The sequence below is a fragment of the Rhinichthys klamathensis genome, unplaced genomic scaffold, assembly GCF_029890125.1.
Source record: "Rhinichthys klamathensis goyatoka isolate OS25496 unplaced genomic scaffold, OSU_Roscu_1.1 h1tg000022l_1, whole genome shotgun sequence".
NCBI classification, from domain to species: domain Eukaryota; kingdom Metazoa; phylum Chordata; class Actinopteri; order Cypriniformes; family Leuciscidae; genus Rhinichthys; species Rhinichthys klamathensis.
The window spans coordinates 378,660-396,604 of NW_026606573.1; the positions used below are offsets into that span (position 1 = coordinate 378,660).

The following is a 17,945-nucleotide window of genomic DNA, read 5'->3' on the forward strand; positions in this document are numbered from 1 at the left end:
ATTAAAAAATAATAATACTTTTATTCAGCAAAGGATGAATTAAGTTGATAAAAGTTACTTTTACAAAAAGTTTATTTCAAATAAATGTTTTTTTTTTTTTTTTTTTACTTTCTATTCACCAAGAATCCTGAACAAAAATGGTTTACACAAAAATATTAGGCAGCCCAACTGTTTTCGAAATTGATAATAATAAGAAAGTGTTTCTTGAGGAGCAAATCAGCATATTAGAATGATTTCTGAAGGATCATGTGACTCTAAAGACTGGAGTAATGATGCTAAAATACAGCTTTGCCAACACAGAAAAATTACATTATATATTTAAATAAAAAATAAAAAAACATTATTATATTTATATTATAAATTAACATTAATATTTTATTATTACAAATATATTACATTATTATTAATATATTACAATATATTCAAATAGAAAACTGTTATTTTAAATTGTGATAATATTTCACATATTACTGTTGAAATGAGGATGTCAAGAGCTCACACTGTGTAGCATTCATACAATTCCTCAATGGTAATTCAATTGAAAATGTAAATTTTACTGAAATAATTGTGCCAAGTGTTGATAGAAGACAAAGAAAAATCTAATATTCTTCTAACTAGAAAGACAATTACACAGTTCCAATTACTTCAAGTGCATTACCAAATTATATTGATTTTTTATATATATATATATATATATATATATTTGTATAGTAAAAGTTGTAATGATAATTATTAGTGCTGTATAGCTACAAAAGAGGTGTAGGTTTAATGTACAAGGAAATCACGGTAAAATCAAAATATTAATCTGCACAGATTTTGTCTTTAATTTTGTTGCCTGGAGTCTCAATTACAATTACATACTATAACAACTGATATCCTATTTATAGTTAAATAATTTAAAAAAGCATAATAATATAGCCAGATCACTGATCAATGTAAGCCAGTTTCTTTTCGGCACCATATCCTGAATGTCCTGACGGCTGCTGTCTCTTGGCTTCCTGTGGTTGTGGGTTTCTGGAGCTGATGGCAATGGACCCTGTGAAACACAGGTAGTGTAGTGTTACCTTGAGAGGACAAAGACTGTGAGACAACAAAAAGAAGACACTCAGACAGAGTAAGAGAGAGAACAAAGAAGATACAAAGATAAGGAAGAAGACACAATATGAGGAAGGGCAACATAATAGTAAAGGAAGCCTCACGTGGGGCTATAGGCACGTCTCTGTCACACTTCAGAGTACTTTTGTGGAAACACTCCGCAATCCAGGACAACACCTCTCCGCAATACCTCACCTACAGATACATTTACATGTTCAGTAAAGTCATTTGGCAACATGAACTTAAATGAGGAATCTCAACAGATATTAAAGTTTACATGAAACGGAATTTGCGATAGTCTTTTCTTCCCTATTGTGATGTACAGTATATACGAGTGAAACAGCTTCTCGAAAAAGAAAAGATCCATTGAATCATTGGATCTTTGTGGTAAAGATTACGAGGGCACATGTTTTTTTTTTTTTTTTTAAATGTACTACGGATAAATCATTTTATAATAAATACTGCAGTATTCGATAAAATAAAAAAAAAGAAGAGATTTGTCAATTTTGATTTCATGGTAACTTTAAGTCAGCAGCTACTCCTTCACTTCACCTCAGTCTCCACTGTTGCCATTCGCTTTTCTTGATCCTTGAAACCCCCAACCAACCTCAGCAAACTCTGTACCCTATAAAATGATACATGCAAAAAGTAGATTAGGTAACACTTTATTTTACAGTGTCCTTGTTACATATGTTACATGTACTTACCATAGTAATAACAGTAAATTATGCATAATTACATGCAACTAACCCTCAACCAAATCCTAATCCTATAGTAAGTACATGTTGTTAATTATTATTACTCACTACTTAAATGTAAAATTACATTGTAACAATGACACCTTAAAATAAAGTGTAACCGTAGAGGATAATAGTTATTCATACACTCATTCAGCAAAGACTTACCTGTAGCAGGAATCTCAATATAAGATAATGTGTTAATGATACATTTTATGATTATAAAATATTTTTTTAAGGACACAAAACTCTGGACTTTTGTCTACTAAAGCAGGTAGAGCCTTTTCGCATTTGGCTCGTAAACTCTGGAATAGCCTTCCTGATGATGTTCTGTTTAAATCTAGATCATATACATCTCTTTTTAGCCAAGCATTCACCTAATGTTTCTCATAAACTTGAAATTGAAATAGTGCCAAATACACATGATTATACTTTGCCTAAAATGCTATGAACTGCAGCTATGCTAATTCCTCTCCTTTTGCTTCCCTATGTTTTTACCCCAGGTTTCTACCACAAATTGTGCCAGCTCCAGTTTGGATCCAACCTTCGCAATGTTTTCAGGCGACGCCGACAATTACGTCAGATTACGACATGCAAAACTTTCAAATATTATACTATATACTATCCCAGCATCACAATCATTACAAGCGCAAGTAGTAATCGCTGCCTAACATGTTCATTTTGTTAGCTTAACTAAGTGTATGAGGTTAACTAACCACATAACGTAGGCTACTATATTATAGCTCTATATTACTGCCATGAACATTACTTTGATACACTTATCTCTGGCTGGTAACAGAATACTTCCTAAATTGTAACACTGAAACAAGAATTCTCTGCTTTGAAACAAAAAGTATTGTGGAAAGTGCTATACAAATCCAAATCCATCTCATATGTGTATAGAGTTTAAATGTGACTCACTTAGAGGAAGTGTATCTGAGTCTCTCTCCACTGCTCTCCCTATGCTCTCGTTCCAGTTTAGCCAGGTAGTTCTCCTTCTGCACCGTCTCCCATGTCATCAGCTTCTGGTCCAGGCCAGCTGGTAGTTCCCTCTCTGACCACAACAAGAATAGAGGAACAAACGTTCGACCACAGATTCTTTAAATTATCTTTGCTTTTCCTGCTCCACTGCTTTAATTGTTCCATTTTGTTCTGTGCTCTTATTTTAGACTGGAGTTTGACTGACTTCATTAAAAGTATTATGAATTATCTAAATAATCTGTACAGGAAGTACACAGTCAGTGTGACGACTTCCTTACCCAGCAGATCCTGCTTGTTTTCTGTCGTTTTGACGAGACTGAGGAGAACTTGAGAGATGTGGCTGATGATGATGAAGGGTGGGGCTAGTGCCGGGCGGCTGTGGTATTCAACAATCAGGTTATAGCGCTGAAACTTCCAGAAGATGTCTGCATTCTCCTGCACCACCTGGAAGGTGTAGCTGCGGAGAGGTGACATGTTTGGTTGCATTTCAAATAGCATTTTGTGACATTGTTTATGAGAAGAATTGTATTACACACACACACACACACATTTACTGGAAAAGTGGGTTACACTTTATTTTGGTGGTCTCCTTTAGACATTCTATTGATTATAAGTAATTTTGCACCTACATGTCAACTAACTCTCATTAGAGTATTAGTAGACTGTTGGGTTAGGGTTAGTTGTTAGGGTTCAGGTTGCAAGTTAAAAGTATAAAGTGTTAGCAGATATTAAGCAGACAGTCTACTTATACTCTAATGAGTTGACATGTAGGTGCAAAGTTATTTATAGTTATCAACATGTGTAAAGTGGAACATCGAAATGCAAACATATTTTTTTAATTGTATTTTACTTTTTCACAGTGAAGAATCTCCCAGTTTTGTATTAGCTGAACTCTGACCTGAACATGGCAATAAGAAGGTTGAGCAGCAACACATTTGTGACCAGCAAATAGATGACGAGCAGCAGAATGACCAGCCAGTTGGCGTATAAGTTTGGACAGGGTGGCAGAGTCCCTAAGATGATGTCCTGCACATCATTAGTGCAGTTATCATCTGGCATCTTTGCCGCTGTGAAGATACATGGAGAAATATAGTCAAAAATAAACTGCAATAGCTCCACCTAGAGGTCAAGTCTAATAACTACAAATTAATTTAGATGAAAGAACAAATGTTGACAGAAAGTGTGTGACTAGACCCACTGAGCATGAAATTAACCATTGATTAAGTATTAAACACTATTAAATTGATATCTAGTCAATTTGGTTACTGGCATTTAATTTTTACTTCAAACCAGTGTTGTTATTGTTAAATGGATAGTTTACTCACAAATTAAAATTTGGTTATCATTTACTCACCCTCAAGTTGTTCCAAACCTGTATGAATTTCATTCTTCTGCTGAACACAAACGAAGATATTTTTAAGAATATGGGTAATCAAACAGTGTATGGACCCCGTTGACTTCCATATTATGGAGATATATATATAATATCAAAATATCTTCTTTTGGGTTCAGCAGAAGAAAGAAACTCATCCAACAGGTTTGGAACAACTTGAGGGTGAGTAAATGATGACAGAATTTTCATTTTTGGGTGAACTATCCCTTTAACTAAAACTATTAAATATATAAAAAAATTAATATTATTAAATAATTATATATAAATATTAAATGAAAAAACTCAAACTTAAAAACTAAAAAAATTGAAATATTGCACTTGCAAGTAACTGCAATAAGTCTAAAAGTTGAATTACTAAAACTTTTAAGAATTTTTTTTTTTCAAATAACAAAAATGTCAAAATCACATAAACAATTACTACAATTTAAACAGAAATTGAAATGAAAACTGAACATATACAAATAAAAGCCTATTAAAAATGATATTGATTGATAATACTAAAATAACACTGCTTACAAAAAAAAAGCCTTTATTAATACAGCCCCAACAATGAGCTACAATGTGCTCAAAGCAAGAACATATAAAGAATATATAGTGTACCATCTATTTCCTCTAGAGGAATCTGTCCAAATATATGGAGATACGGGCGGTACAGTGCCCTGCGGAAGACCCAATCGATGCGCGGGTCGTTGGGGTGCAGAAGTGCCTGTGTCGTCACTCCATACGCTATCAGCCACACGGTCAGGAAGAAGAGGAAGAAAAACACGTCCTTGATCTGTAAAATCATTTTAAAAAAACGCGTGGGGTTAAACGGATGTTTATTCTGTCTGTAATTTTTCATTTTAAATTATTTTTACCATTCTCTCCACAATGATGATTTTGGGCCCAAGTTGCTTATGAATAGCAAAAATGTGAATGAGTCTTAAGGTGAAAACCATGAAGTCCAAAGCAAGAACAGTTCGTCCAGCATCATAGGTGCTTGAGGCCATCCTTAAGACAAAAATAATTCAAATTAAGCACAATGCTACTCTTAATGCTGTTCACAAAACAGCACTCTTTGATCAAAATACCTGCATGACAATCCCACCACAAAGAGACAGATGGCCACCATGTCACATTTGTTCCAGTTATCCTCCACATATAGCTTCATCTTCTTCAGAATACTCATGTCCTCATCCGTGAAGAAACTCTGTGCATCAGAGAGTGTCAAAAATCATACATTGAATAGCAGCTTTGCACAATACAACTGTACTGTGTTGTACTCAAAAAGGTTGTGGACTTCAGGAGGTCAATCAACTAATTTCTCCCCTTAAAATCCTCATTTAAGCAAGCAAGCAAATTTATTTATATAGCACAATTCATACATCGAACAATTCAATGTGCGATAAAGAAAAAAAATCATATTTAAAAACATCAAAACAAATGAAACCATCATAATAATACAAGACACAAAAGAATACATACGTATAAAGATTAAAAATAAGATAAAAACATAGGACGCTATAAGGTTAAACAGTGTAGTTAGGTTTAAGTGCTCAGTCATAGGCACGTGAAAAAAGAAATGTTTTTAACCTGGATTTAAAAATCAATACTATTAGGGCACGTCTAAGATCTTCTGGTAGTTAAGTGCTAAACGCAGCTTCTCCATGTTTAGTTCGGACTCTGGGCTCTAGCTGACCTTGTGTTCATAGATCTAAGAGCCCTGCTCGATTTATATTCTTCAAACATATCAGAAATATACTCAGGTCCTAAACCATTCAGAGATTTATAGACTAAAAGCACCACTTTGAAATCTATTCTGTAACTGACAGGAAGCCAAAGCAAAGTTTTAAGAACCGGAGTGATGTGCTCTGTTCTCTTGGTCCTGGTTAACATTCTAGCAGCAGCATTCTGAATAAGCTGCAGCTGTTTTACAGTCTTTTTCGGGAGTCCAGTTAACAGGCCATTACAGTAGTCAACCCTACTAGAGATAAAAGCATGGATGAGCTTCTCTTGGTCTTTTTAAGACACCAAGCCTTTGATTCTGGATATATAGACTTTGAGTCAATCAGAACACCAAGATTACGCACTTGATCCCTGGTTTTAAGGGCCCGAGAATCCAGCTCTTTACTAATACTTGTTCTTTTATTTTTGTTGCCAAACACAATAATCTCAGTTTTATCTTGATTTAGTTGTAGACAATTTTGATTCATCCAGGTTTTTATGTGCTCTATACAATGACACAAATAGTCTATTGAGCTGTTGTCATACGATTCAAGAGCCATATATATTTGAGTATCATCGGCATAACTACGGTAGTTAATGTTGTTGTTCTGTAGAATTTGGCCTAGAGGTAGCATATAGAGATCGAACAGAAGCGGTCCGAGAACTGATCCCTGTGGAACTCCGCATGTCATAGCCACCCTATCAGATTCATAATTACCAGTGGTGACAAAGTAACTCCGCCCATCTAGGTATAAGATCTGAACGAATCAAGTACTGTCCCTGAGAGTCCTACCCAATTTTCCAGCCTATATATAAGTGTTCTATGATCTAGTGTCAAATGCTGCACTGAGATCTAATAGAACCAGAACTGTTATTTTATCCGAATCAGTCTTCAGCAGTATATCATTTAAAACTTTAATCAGGGCAGTTTCAGAACTATGGTGAGGTCGGAAAGAGACCGCTTGAGGTCACAAAGTTATTGTGTTGATTGAAAACAACCTTCTCAATGATCTTGGCAATAAAAGGGAGATTAGATCCAGGTATATAGTTGTTCATTATAGATGCATCCAGTGTTCTCTTTTTTAATAAGGGCTTAATGGCAGCTGTTTTTAAAGACGTTGGGAAAATGCCTGATTGCAGAGAACTATTAAATATTTGCTGTAGATCCATTGCTATAGAGTTAAAAATTGTTTTAAAAAAGTCTGATGGCAGTATGTCGAGACAGCAATTGGAAGCTTTAAGATGTCAAACTGTTTCTTCTAGGGATTATTGATCAATTGTATTAAAATGCGACATAGTAACCAAGTTATGTCTTGGTGGTCGTAGTGACGGTACAGAGTCCTTGTTAGACTGTGTAGTTCTGGGGCTGTATTCACAAAGAATTTTAAGGCTAAAAGTAGCTCCTAACTGGCGAATTTAGGAGCAACTCCTAAAAATAATGGGAGTGTCACTCCTAACTTTAGGACTCCTCATTTTTTTCACTAAGAGTAATTCACGAAGCATTTTAGCCCTAAAAGTAGCACCTAAGTCTGGGACAGCTTAAAAGAAGTCGAGAGGACTCCTAACTCACTAAGACCTATTCACAAAGGATTGTAGCGCATCTCGCAGTCTGCATTGATCTGCAAACAAATCCTCTCCCATTCTCACGCTTAGTCTTGCTTGATATCCCAGTTCCGAATTTCCCTTTTATTATGTTTTTTTTTTTTTTTTTTTTGCACCAACTGGGCCAGCAGCAGTAACTGATCCTGCGTCCAGTTGGGCTTTCTTTTCCGTTTTGGCGAGTTCATAATCCACCGTCATTCAACTACTACATTACTTCAATAGGAGCAACATTTCCTTGCTTTAAGTAGTCTATTTAGGCTAATAGGATGTCAGTTAACCAAGCAAGTGTTAATGCAAGTGTCGTTTTTTCATTATTATGCAAGTGGCGGTTTTCATTAGGGTATTAGGCTACCTTGATTTAATTTAATTCACGACTTTTCTCTCTCTCTGCCTTTTTAGAATAACACTTCACTGGGGCCTGCACAAACATGTCATTATATATGCATTTCGATGACATTACTATTATTATTTTGTGTAGGAGACAGACATATTTAGATGTCGTAATTCCATGATTTGTTGCGTCTGTGTTATGTTCCGCATGATGGCCCTGTCATCTAACAACCAATCACCGTAATCATTGCGAGGAAGCTCGTGCATGAGAATTGACATCATCCATAGCAACGAAGACTCACTCTTAGTTGAGGAGTTGTCATTTTTCCTAACCAAGAGTAGGTCTGAAAGGCGTTGTGAATAACTTTTAAGAGAAAACTCCTAGCTAAAGTATTTTAGTGCGATTTAGGAGTACTCCTAGTGGTAAGATAAAATTCTTTGTGAATACGGCCCCTGATGTCTGTCTAATACTTATAATTTTTTCACAAAAAAAACACGCAAATTCATTACATTTCACAGTGGTAAATTCTGATGCTATTTGCTGGATTGGATTGGCTTGTCGACCATGACAAATAGAGTGCAGGTATGGTTGATATTCTTGTTGAGAATTTAAGACCAATATAACATCATTTAAGACCAATATAACATCAAGAAAAGGTCTCAGCAAATAATTTACTGATTGAAATCCTCAGTGTTTAGTCCTGATGAACCAGTTCTGCACCTCTGTCATTGAATCTGTCCTCTCCTCATCCATAATCCATATTTAGTATCATCACACATGAAGAAGGCACACCTTTTCACATTAGGCACCCAGCAGAAAGAACCAATCATTGGCTGTCATTTACCTTTCCTCCAGGACTCAGACAATGAGTAAGAGTCTGGAAAATGGGTAGGTGAGATTACCAATGAGTGTTTACATCCAGGTCACCACATCTTTTTGAATCTCTACCCTCAAATGATCATTTCAGATCCATCAAAACAAGAACAAAAACAGTATATTCCCCTGAGCTGCAACTCTTATAAAGAACTTCCCAGAATTGTATATTCTCCTTAACCCTTCTCCCGTTTTTTGTTGGCACTGTTTGTTCAGCTGCTTGAGCACACTGGCCACTTTACTGCCAAACTGCATTTGTACCTGTTATTTCAGATGAACCCATACACTCCACCCTGTATGTGTTCATAGTTAGTATTGTATTGTGTTTTGTATATATTGTGTGCATTTTGCTGCACTGTATTGTACTATATGGCGTATTGTATTGTACTGTTTTGTAGGATGAATGTGTTGTGCTCTGTTGCATCGCATTTTATACTGTATTTTTAAGTCCTAAGCTCAGACTAGACTTTTGAAAGGCACTTCATAAATACATTTAATACATTTCTATATGAGGATTTAAAATACAGATTATTAACAAGCATGTTGTCTGTAATCATAACTAGTAATAATATACTGGACAATGAATTGTATTATTATTAATAATCTACACCTACAGAAGTTACAGTTCTCCACCTTGTTCGCTACTTCAGTTCAAATCAATTTTGAATTTATAAGTCATTCATTATTCAAATCTTAATGGTGCACAACCCTGTAAGAGTAAATATGTGAAAATCTGCTAAACCTTGTGCTGTTCTATTACTATTATGGTATTTATCAATATTTTAAATGCTTTTATATTTCATTTTAGTTTAAGTTTTATTAATTGTGTTATTTAGTAGTAGTTTTAGAATATTCTGTTATGTAATTTTTATTAGTTTTTTTGATATATATTTCTATTTGGATTTACTTTTTATTTCAGTGTCATGATTCTGCCCTCGTGTCCTTGATTTTCTCTAGTCTTGAGGCAGGATCATGACAGAATCATGTTTTGTGTGCAAGCACATGGTCTTGTGTTTTGAGCCATGTGCTTGTGTTGTCTCGTTACGTTACCCCGCCCCCTTGTTATCCTTGTCTCGTCATTATTGTCTAGTCAGTTTCACCTGTCCTTGTCTAGTCAGCTTCACCTGTCTTTGTCATTAGTGTCTCCCTATTTAATCCCCTTGTGTTTGCTGTCCTGTGTCGGTACATTGTCAAACATTGTGAGTTATTCTCTGTGAGTATTTTGTCTGAAACCTGTTTATTGAGAATTGTGAGTTTGTTTCCTGTCAAGTCAGAGTCTTCGTTTGTCTTCGTGTCTTAGTTTACCTCCAGTCCTGTTTTGCCCCATCGTGGGTTTTGTTTTCTGTTTTGTCATCATTAAACCCCTTTTGAGTTATTTGCTGTCTGCGCATGGGTTCGTTCCTCCATCCACATGACATTCAGTTTTAGTTTAACTAATTTTAGTACATAAACGTATTTTATTTCAGTTAGTTGCCAAGGTAAATTTTCTTAATTTAGTTTATGTTTTTCATCAAATATTTATATTTTATTTTAGCTTTATTTTAAATGAATGAAAACTATTTTAATAGTTTTAGTTAACAATAACAACACTGCTTTACATATTCTGAGGAATCATTATATTACTATTAGAATACTAGAATTATGTTTCTGGTCATTTTGGATAAATCAACCTCTTCTATAAGGGGTATCAAAAAAGAACCATACAAGACTGCGTAAACATACACACAAGCACAATATAAAAACAACCACACACACACACGTTAAATCATAGACCATAGACATTTAGTCCTACTTGTCGGATTTCTTCCAACACCAGGGTAAAGACCCAGAAGTAGAGGATGATCTCAGCTGCAGATGGGCCGTTCGGTGGTGGGGGCCGGAAGTCCAGGAGGAGCACGTAACTAAACAGAATGAGGAAGGCAAAGTACATGATAACATTTCCCATAAACACAGTGACCGGAGCACTCCAGAAACGATTCCACCGTCGCAGCACAACATGAAAGGTTGCACTGCAGGTCTGCACTGCAGGGTCACCGCCACCTTCAGCGGCACTGAGGGAAAGAAAGATGAAAACAGAGTTCTTTAAAAGGATACTTAAGTTTTACTGTAGTTTGTATCTATTCCAGTATGAAATAGAGACTTACACTGGGTCCTCGTCTGTGAGCAACAAGGCCCGCTCTGTTTCCAAACTGTCCAGCTCGTCAAACGGCTCCCCATCACCTTTGCTCACTTGTTCCGTTGCACTGTGACACATTCACACATTATATGCTCATAATGCTCAATGAATCAAAAAATGTTTTTAAATGCCATACATGGAATTAATAACAACAAATATCCCCACTTGAACTTGACGAGACTGGTCCAAATGAGGGGAGGGATGAAGAACGTAAGCACAAGTCTAGAGATGGCAGTGTCTGTCCTCATTGCTCCCCACCAGACTTTGGTCAGCAGGGCCTGTGCAAGACAATCCGCGTAAAGTTGATCATAGGGATAAGGCTGGCATGAAAATGCAAGAATTAGGCGTAAGCTGTTACCTGGACACCATCATGAGCAAAAAAGCATTTGGCATCTGCCACAGTGGCGAGATTCAGGACGGTTGCTTTGCTCCAACAGCGTGTTTTTCTCACCAGGAGGGAATAGGCTCGGTCTTCACTGTTTGAATAACACTCACTGAAAAGATCTGTCAGAATAGTGCAGGTATCAGAACTGAGCGTTCTGGTAGTTACACTTAATATAGGCTCTTCACACAGCTTAAAGAAACAGTTTACCCAGAAAAGAACATTTTTGTGTAATTTACTCAACCTAACGCTGTTCTTAATGTGCAATTAAACCTGCTGAAAAATCCAGCATAAACCAGCATGAATTCCATGTTGGTCCAGGCTGGTTTATTCTGGTCTAACTAGTGGACCAGAATTGTCATGCTGTTCTCTAGCACAACTGAGCTGGTGAAGCTTGTCCCAGCATGTAAAAAACACTTATGCTGGTGACCAGCAATACTGGATTTTTCAGCAGGGAAGGTTCACCCAATTTACTTTATTCACCCATATGGCATTCCAAACTATGACTTTCTTTCTTCTGCCAAACATAAAATTAGACATTTTGAGAAATATCTCAACATTCTTCAATATATCAAATTTTGTATTATGGTGATTAAAAAGTAAGTAATACAGGCTTAGAACAACATGATGGTGAGTAAATGACCCACAAATGAATAGTCTTTCATCATTTATTCACCCTCATGTCATTCCACACCTTAAAGAAGGTATTTTGAAGAATGTTGGTTACCATTGAATGGACAAACACCGAGACATTTCTCAAAATATCTTCTTTTATGTTCTGCAGAAGACATGAAGGCGAGTAAATGATGTCAGAATTATCATTATTGGGTGAACTGACCCTCGAAATGTTTGACTGTTTGGGTTCTCCCCTTGCAGTGAGTCTGTGGTTGGTAGTTGTGTGATTCTCACCCATAGCAAACTGCTCATACTTGGCATTCTTCATACTGCGAGCAGACTCTGCTTCAGTAGCCAGATGGGCCATTTCCTTCATGATCTTACAGCCCACCAGAGCAGCTGCCACGGCCTCCGGGCCCTAAAACACACAAATGCCTATTAAAGACGAATGTAAAATAATGCATTGAATAAGTACTGTAAATAAAGTAGAAATAAGCACAATTATTAACTGCAAGAATGCAAAGACAAGCAGTGAATTCATTTAGTGTTGATTCTCGGCTTAACAGGACTTTTTTCATGCAAATTGCTCTTCGTTTATTGACCCTTGTAAAGTTTGATCTGTAAACCCAACTGAGGTCAAGTGTGATACTCGACTAGTAATCAATGGGACTTCGTTTATAGCTTCTGGTAAGGTCTAAAGAACAAATTGTGAACATGCAAATTCAATTCAATTCACATTTATTCACAAATGGACTTAGTTCATGAAAATGAGCTTATCGCTCATACTGGTTTATTGACCCACCATGGCCCAGAAGTAGTTTGCCATTTCCTGCCTATTCTGCAGAATAGCCCAAATGAAGAGGTCTCTCCAAGGGTGCTCACAACGTCGGTCCATGTCTGGGAGGTTTTTCTGGCTGTGGAAAAGACGGCCTTTCCCCATCCTCTCCTGCAGCAGATACACATACTATAGTAGAATGGTAGCATGGTGTGTTATGTGTAAGTGCATGTAAAAGGCCCACTCACCGCTGGAAGTTTTTGGTAGAAACCCTTACAGGTGTCATCAAGAAAGTCTTTAAGGACTTTGGAGACCTCATGGAAGGTGAAACCTGGTTCAGTGTAGGGTTGTCCTGACATCCGTTTGCTGGCCAAATGAGCCTGTTTCTCCTGATGCTTTTTCAGGAGCAGAGTGTGAAGGAGGTTTTTCTCGGACACAGAGCAGTAGAGCTCCTGAAGACGGCCATAAGTTAGGAACTCGTTTATGTTCACACCGTTATCAACAAACAGACGCACAAAGTCAGGTTTGTCATTTATCATGGCCTCCATCATCACCTCCTCCAGGTCCTGCGGCTAAAAGAGAATAAAGAGATATTGTGTATAATAATCCAAAACAAGTATTGATCATTTAAAACGCACAAAACGATATTGTTTAATTCTTACACTCCATGCCACATCTCCACTGAAAATCTCACTCTTAGCAATGTCCACCCTGTTCCAGGCCACAGCCAGTTTCAACTCATCCAGGAAGTCCTGCGCTTCCTGACTCTGACTCTTACACGCTGAGCCCAGACAAAGACAAGAACAATTACAGACTCACCAACATCAATGAACAGAAATATAGTTGTTTGCTTTAGTTAGTATAATATAATGGTTACTCACCCTTAACCAGGGCTTTGAGAATTACTGTGTCCAGTTCGGAGTCCTGTTCTGGGTCATGCACTGTCAGCAGGTGACCGTGGTCCAATATTCTCTGGATCTAATAGACAAAGTCTGAGACTTTACACTATATATAATATAAAACTAAAAAAAAACTATCTAACTATCATAAAACAAAAGTTGTCCATTACCAGTTTGACCCAGGAAGTGATTTCAGTGCTGTGTAGGCCCTTAGAGAAGGTGTTTGTCAACAGCTCTTGGACCATATCAGCATCCCAGCATCCTCTGTCCATCAAGGTCACTAAAATATCAGCGACTCCTCCTGAGCCAGCTAAAATCAGCCAGGGTATTGAGTTCTGAATATTCTTGTACATTTTCTGTAACAAGCCACAATAAAACACTTATAATATACAGTATCAACTTATTAGATATGTTTTATTAATAAAATGTTAAGAGTGACCTGTAATATCCTTGGCTCTCCATGGACCAGAAGACACAAAACTGGGATTTCTATACTGCCTGTGCCTGTTACAACAGTGAATTAATTTGAATCTCAGAGCACGAGAAGATAAAAAACTGGAGAGACAGACTGAGTCTTAACTCACCCCCATATCCTGTGCGCTGCAGAGAGATGTGTTTGAGCATCCTGACTCTCATCTCAGCAGTGGCTCCAGGTCTCTGAGGGTCCTCGTCCACAAGGATCAAATGGGAATGATTGCAGTCCAGGGAATACACTGCACCGTGGGGAAGATCCTCATACGGGTATGTTGCTGAATGATCAGGCTAAATAAAAAATAAATATTTAGAAAAATTAAACAATGTTGTCTTATAAAAAGTTTACATATAAAGTAAATTTTAAAATCATTAATGAAGTTATAGAGTTGGAGTTGTAGGCCAACCCGGAAGTTAGCATCACCCTGATTCCCTCAACAAAAAGCCAATAGGAATTTTATGCAGGAAATAAGGCCTGTGACCAACAAAAGTTTATGATTTTTCCACATTTTGTTCATCAAGATAATTCTCACAACTTTTATGAATTTTGAAGGCTACATAATTAAAAAGCTAAAGTTAAGCAATAAACACTAGAGTGACTTCAACGTCACCGCCACAAAGGATCTGACATGATCTAATGGTTGTAGAGTCAGATTGGTAACCCGAAGGTTGCGGGTTTGATTCTCAATACAGGCAGGACACAACACCTAACCCCCCAATCGCTCCCGGGGCGCCACCGTAAAAATGGCTGCCCACTGCTCTGGGTGTGTGTGTTTACGGTTTGCAGTGTGTGTTTGTTCACTACTCACTACTACTCATATAAAAAACCTATTTAGTTTGGGACAATGGAACCAAGTGCAAACGTGCGAACTGATTTCCAGGTTTTATAGGACTCATTTCTGCAGCTCTCTATTGCATAATAAAAAAGTCCATATGACTTTTCCATGCAACTAAATCATATGAGATAAATGAAAACATCAAAATGTTGGGGTAATTCAGGTTGATTGGGCCAATGAACCTGCATTCACCCCTATCTCTTGAGAAGTCCCCACCTTTGCAGACAGCAGCAGATCTCTGTTCTGAATCATGTTCCAGGGAGCAATTCCAATGGCCACCACTCGCACCTTAGAGGAAGTGCTCGCTAGAGAGTGGTCTCTTACGGCCTGACCCAGGTTCTTGGTGATGCCAAAACGCAAACCACTGGTGAGGATCCACGCCCCTGTGTAGGTCAAGGGTCAGAGATCTGTGACAATCAAAAAGAGATTCTGATTTTTGTTTTTAATGAACAATAAATAATCCACCTGTGCTTTGTGCCGCCTTCACAAGACCTTTCCTAAGTGTGTCCCTCAGCCAGGGCTTCAGCTGAGCCACTTCATCACCTCCCATTAGTGCCACCACCAGATGAGGAGGGGCCAGACCCCACTGCTTAGTCAAAATCTGATAGATTTCGGCTGGATCTGTGGAGCTGGTCACCCTGACAAACTGGACTGACAAATAAAGTCTGTGAATAATGTGCACAAGCTTAAACCCATCAAGAACAGTGATGATTTTGAGTAAAAACAATCTGAATTTGTAAAAGTCTGTCCTTATATACCTTGCCCTTGGTCCGACTGACACCGACAAAATCAATATCTCCCAAACGTCCGGCCGTCCAGTGGGTTTTATCAGATCTCTCATTGCTCTTCCCTCCAACACGAACAACGGACTCTGTAAGTGGGTTGTAACACCGACATCCCACTGGAGAACTGCAAATAGTGACAGGATAGGTCAAGCATTTTGAACTGTGTTAAGTATTTATTGGTGATGATAAGTCGTGCCACCAGTCTCACCTGTGTTCTTTGGACTCACTCAACAGTTCCCCACATTGCAGACACCTTCTGCCCTGCCGTAACACACCCTAGAGACAGAATTAAAATGCATCTGTATTACAGACCATTCAGGTGCAGCCATAGGAGCGCTGCTCTGCTCTGCTCAGTGAGGAACTTTATGTAAAGCAGAAGCAATTTTTATTTTCTTTCTTTACACACATGCAAACTTTCCCTCCCTCCTGGCAAAGGCCGAGCAACACGTGAATTGGGAAACTGACCTGATTTTTACCAACCTGAGGTTAAGTAAGAGTCAGCCAGAAAGAAAGGTGAAAGACAAAACAGAAAAGAAAGACTTTACTGGACAGACTGTGTGGTGTCTGAATATGGAAATATGCATAAACATAATAAAACACCTTTGTATAATTGTTTACTGATAGCAGGCAAAATTGATCATCCACAGAGGTTCTCTATGCATTTGTCCTCTTGGACTTATTTGCATCCTGGTCAACAGTGATTCAAGGTCAGTTCTCCTCGTGTGGTTGAAGAGGCACAGACCGAAAGAGTCATAGTAAAAGCAGTCAGGAACTGAAATGCAATTCTATAAAAACATTTCAGGAGGTTAACTGCATGTGATTGATGTAATCAGATCTGATTAATGTCTTTTTTTTTTTAATCAATTCGTTTTTATCCAAATGCCATCAGGTTCAGGTATAACTGCCACCTTGCCTGCTTTAATGCCAGCCCTTTTTATTGTGAAACCTCCAATTTCCTAATGGTTGCCATTCATTTTATTGTTTTCAAACAAGAGCCATTTCGATCTGGTTTGATCAGTATGCAATTACTCAGTCAGCCAGCAGTCATTGAAAAGCAGTTTTATCTATAAATAAAAAGATTATGTTAAATTGATTCTTGGATGATGTGGCCAGGTGTTGATTATTGAAAAGTACCAATGACTTGTATGCAAACATGATTGATGTGTGTGGTAGTGTGGAGAGGTGCAGGAGCTGCCTATGATTTGACTAGGGAAAGGGATGGAGTGTATGAGAGAGGGAAAAAACCATAGGAGACACAGCGCACAAACACAATTATTTGCATTAAAGGTGATATGGAATTTTTCTAAAAACTCGCAGTACAATGAATGGGACACTTTGTCAATTAATGATGTTATCATTATTTAACGTTTTCTACTAAATTGTCGCTTTATCTCTTAGATCTATAAGAAAATACATTTTCTTCACAGTCCAATTCTTGTACTTGAAAAAAGTCAATTCATTCAATTCACAAAATTAAACCAATGAAACCATTACCTTGAAATTTTAGAAACATCTGTGGCTGTGGAAGTATATGAATAATAATTTGAAATGCTAAACTTAACAATCAAAATGATTGCCTTAAATAAAATATTTGCTATTTAGTTGATTGCATCTTTACATCTTTTAGCCTACTATAAGTCTTTTTGAGAAACTGTTTAGCAATTTATAAACTCCACAGAAATGACCTGCAATCTGACGCCAGGTTTTGCGCTGAAAGAATTCACTTACCAGAGGAGTATCCTGATGCCCCAGCATGATATCTGGATGTTGGGTTTGCTGTCGGATCCTCTGAGCTTATTTTAGGCCACTACAGGCTTGGGCAGCTCTAGAGTGCCACCAGGAAGTGAATCAGGAGGTTTATTCTGACAAAACCACTCCCTAACCTACCGCTGCTACATTATGCTCAACCAGAAACCACTTACCTGAACTTCCCCCGACCTCCACCATAAACATCCCAACAGGAAAATATCTTCAAAATAAGTGATTCATTTCCATATGCTTACTATTATTGTTTTCTCCTATATTTACTCATTTGCTCTGGACTTTTGACAATTTTAACAGTTTGACAGCTTACAATGCCCTAGGTCTGGCTAAAATTAAACGTGGTGATTAACACTATGTTTTAAACACTATGTTTATATTTGTTTTTAAAAAAAGATTCTTAATAGGCCTACTTTTTAGAATAAAACGAATGATACAGGCAAGAACGAACCCCTCCGTAAATATCCTCAGACGCCTATAGCCTACAGTAGCCTAAATGGAAATACATTTGGAAAGTTTTGTGTAAATG

General features: G+C 37.4%; 1 protein-coding gene across 1 annotated transcript; it reads right to left on the bottom strand.

The window, feature by feature from the left end:
* Positions 1–800: 800 nt before the first annotated feature.
* On the bottom strand, positions 801–17,490 carry trpm5 (transient receptor potential cation channel, subfamily M, member 5). Its single transcript, XM_056242310.1, has 26 exons — positions 17,384–17,490; positions 15,864–15,931; positions 15,629–15,779; positions 15,336–15,516; positions 15,087–15,253; positions 14,148–14,325; positions 14,003–14,067; positions 13,734–13,919; positions 13,546–13,642; positions 13,327–13,445; positions 12,913–13,236; positions 12,692–12,835; positions 12,184–12,307; positions 11,251–11,396; positions 11,058–11,170; positions 10,861–10,959; positions 10,509–10,767; positions 5,277–5,395; positions 5,064–5,196; positions 4,807–4,981; positions 3,712–3,880; positions 3,092–3,270; positions 2,754–2,886; positions 1,648–1,720; positions 1,200–1,290; positions 801–1,036 (listed from the first exon to the last, which is right to left on the bottom strand). Exons 1-26 carry the CDS (start codon positions 17,408–17,410, stop codon positions 924–926), a joined length of 3,633 nt encoding a protein of 1,210 aa, XP_056098285.1. The 5' UTR covers positions 17,411–17,490; the 3' UTR covers positions 801–923.
* Positions 17,491–17,945: the final 455 nt, after the last annotated feature.